At 32.5% G+C, this 2521-nt stretch overlaps 1 protein-coding gene across 1 annotated transcript; it reads right to left on the reverse strand.

The window, feature by feature from the left end:
• Window positions 1-718: 718 nt before the first annotated feature.
• On the reverse strand, window positions 719-1949 carry LOC107435628 (23 kDa jasmonate-induced protein). The gene is made up of 2 exons (XM_016047255.4): window positions 1400-1949; window positions 719-1256 (listed from the first exon to the last, which is right to left on the reverse strand). The coding sequence occupies exons 1-2, from the start codon at window positions 1886-1888 to the stop codon at window positions 1032-1034; spliced, it is 714 nt and encodes a 237-aa protein (XP_015902741.2). The 5' UTR covers window positions 1889-1949; the 3' UTR covers window positions 719-1031.
• Window positions 1950-2521: the final 572 nt, after the last annotated feature.

Below are 2521 nucleotides of genomic sequence, written 5' to 3' on the forward strand. Positions count from 1 at the left end.
TTTCATCTCCTAAAGCCCAAGCCCATTAGAGTTTTAACCCTAAAAACCCTACAGAGAGCATTATAAATAGATGTTCATTTTCAATCTTCACTGTATAAAAAATACAGGTTTTTTGAGAGAGGCTGAGAGAAGGTTTTTTTTGCGTATAAATTTTATAGTTATAATACATCTTTTTCTTCTCAATTTTCATGCTTTTATCTCTCTTTATTTTTCTATATTAGTTTTATGTGTTTTTGATGATCAAAGGATCACAACATCAAGTAGAAATACCATAATACCACCCACAAGAACTAATGTCATTTTGCTTTTCCATCTTCTTATTCTTCTTCTACTTTTCTGGGTTTTAATTTTCTCTTAAATTAACGTTGATACTTTTTTTTTTTTTCATTCATCTTGTGTATATTTTATATATATATTTTTTGCTTAATTTTTTTTTCTCTTTTAAACGATTTGGGAATGTTTTTTGTCAATTTTTTCTCACATGAGGCATACTTTAACCTAATAGTAGAAAGACTATAGTTATATATATATATATAGCTTAAAAAAAAAATAAAAGCTTTGTATGCCAAACCAAATTGATTAATCGAAATTAATTCCATTTTTATTATCCGCATCATCTTATCTTCAAAAATAATTAAGATGGGAATAGATCCGAGGCGATTAATTCCCATATTTATTATATAAAACATATAAATCAAAGAAATAATATAACTGCAAATATAGTAAATAGAACACTTTATTATGATAACTTCTTGCAAGGACATAATCCCCAACACGATGGAACACAAATAGCCAAGTCTATAAACATCAATGCTGCATGCATGCCAACATAGTGCACTTGCATTTACAGCCTTATTCTTTAACATATGCATATACACATGGACATGCAAGTAGGGATATCTATATTATATATATGTATACATATATTTTTTTGGTAATAACATATAGGGTTATCTATACATATTGACATAATTTTCAAAATATATAGTTTATTTCATATATATATATATATATTGCATGATATATACTATTTAATCATACGAATATTTTGTAACAATGGGTGAAGGAGGGATACCCTCCAAGGTCATTATTCCTGTATATTTGTCGGGAAAACCTTTGACTTCGATAATAGACGCAGCACTGTAGCATCCAACCCCAGTATTCCAACTGTCTTTGTCAACATTAGTCCATGATTTCAAAGATGTCAAAACATCATCATTTTCGTAATGGTCAGGCTTTTGAATCTCAGTAAAAACCTATATATAGACATTTTATAATTAGATTCAATTAATATATATATATATATATATAAGCTCAAATAAATGAAAAAATAAATATTAATATATTTATTCATGAGGTCGGCAGGAGAGTTTAGTAGTAGATAGGTATAGCCACTTACCGATTTTCGATGGTTGCTGCCTAAATTGTGCCAAGCGTGCAACCAGGCACAATCATGTAAGTCGTGCTGGCCGCGGTATACAACTGCGCCATGTGATCCCACATAGAGGAAAGCAGCCCACTGGCCATTTTGAATCTCTCTAGGGTACCCCTGCCCTACAGTAGCGCCACCATTGAAATCTTCCTCCTTAAAAAGTTCTATGGTAACTCCAGTAGCATTATAAAATACACAAACTGTAACTGCCTTGTCTGCATCGATGTTCTCAAGGTACTTGAGTCTCACCGCATAATCGACGGCGACCTCTTGCTTCTTATCGTCATCCTTCAGGTTGTACGCCACGTAAGCCCTGTCTCTGTTGGTGATATCTTCCTTACCAGGAAAAAGTTTCTTCACAGTGTCATTGGTCACTGGATTTCCAAACACGTTGATTGTTAGGTCTACATTCAGCTTTTTTGGGTTATCAGTCACGCTCGGGATCGATGGCGGCATAGTAGTGGTGATATTCTTAATAATAATAATGCAGGGAAGGTGGGAATATATGAATGCCTAGCGATTGAATCACATATATTTATACACACCCACATCCAATACCTGACCTCCACCTGTGAAGTTTTTTTTTGTGGGGGGGGGGGGGGGGGGGGAAGGTAAAAAACGTGCATAAGTACTTATCTAGATCAGGTGCTGCAACCCAGCTGCCACAAAATTTTTTACGCCTCCAACCCAAAAATAATAATAATAATAATAATAATAAATAAATAAATAAATAAATAATAAAGCGGCCACAAAATTCATATCAAAAATGTTTTTTTTTGGGGAAAAAAATTAATTGTAAAGGGATAATGATAGCAGCTTTGTGTTTGCTTCTCATAATGGATTTGTGTGGTCATATGGGGGAGGCAAGATCCTAGTCATAGGTAACGGGGACAAATAGGAATTGATATAATGTTTTTATCGTTTACAATATTTCCAACGTTTCCTTATTTTAGTGTTTTGAATTCATAACTTTTAAAATTGTATGAACAGTGTACACTATCATTGTTCAATTCTACTTCTATCATGCACAGTTAATTACATTACAATTTTTTTTTTAAATAATTACGTAGTACGTATATAAATTAGTTT

The sequence above is a fragment of the Ziziphus jujuba genome, chromosome 8, assembly GCF_031755915.1.
Source record: "Ziziphus jujuba cultivar Dongzao chromosome 8, ASM3175591v1".
NCBI lineage: Eukaryota > Viridiplantae > Streptophyta > Magnoliopsida > Rosales > Rhamnaceae > Ziziphus > Ziziphus jujuba.

Bases quoted from the DNA above. Each gene is read 5' to 3' on its own strand.
- LOC107435628 (XM_016047255.4), bottom strand. From the start codon at position 1,888: ATGCCGCCATCGATCCCGAGCGTGACTGATAACCCAAAAAAGCTGAAT. The intron at 1,257-1,399 runs GTAAGTGGCTAT...GTCTATATATAG, and splicing joins GCAGCAACCATCGAAAATCG to GTTTTTACTGAGATTCAAAA.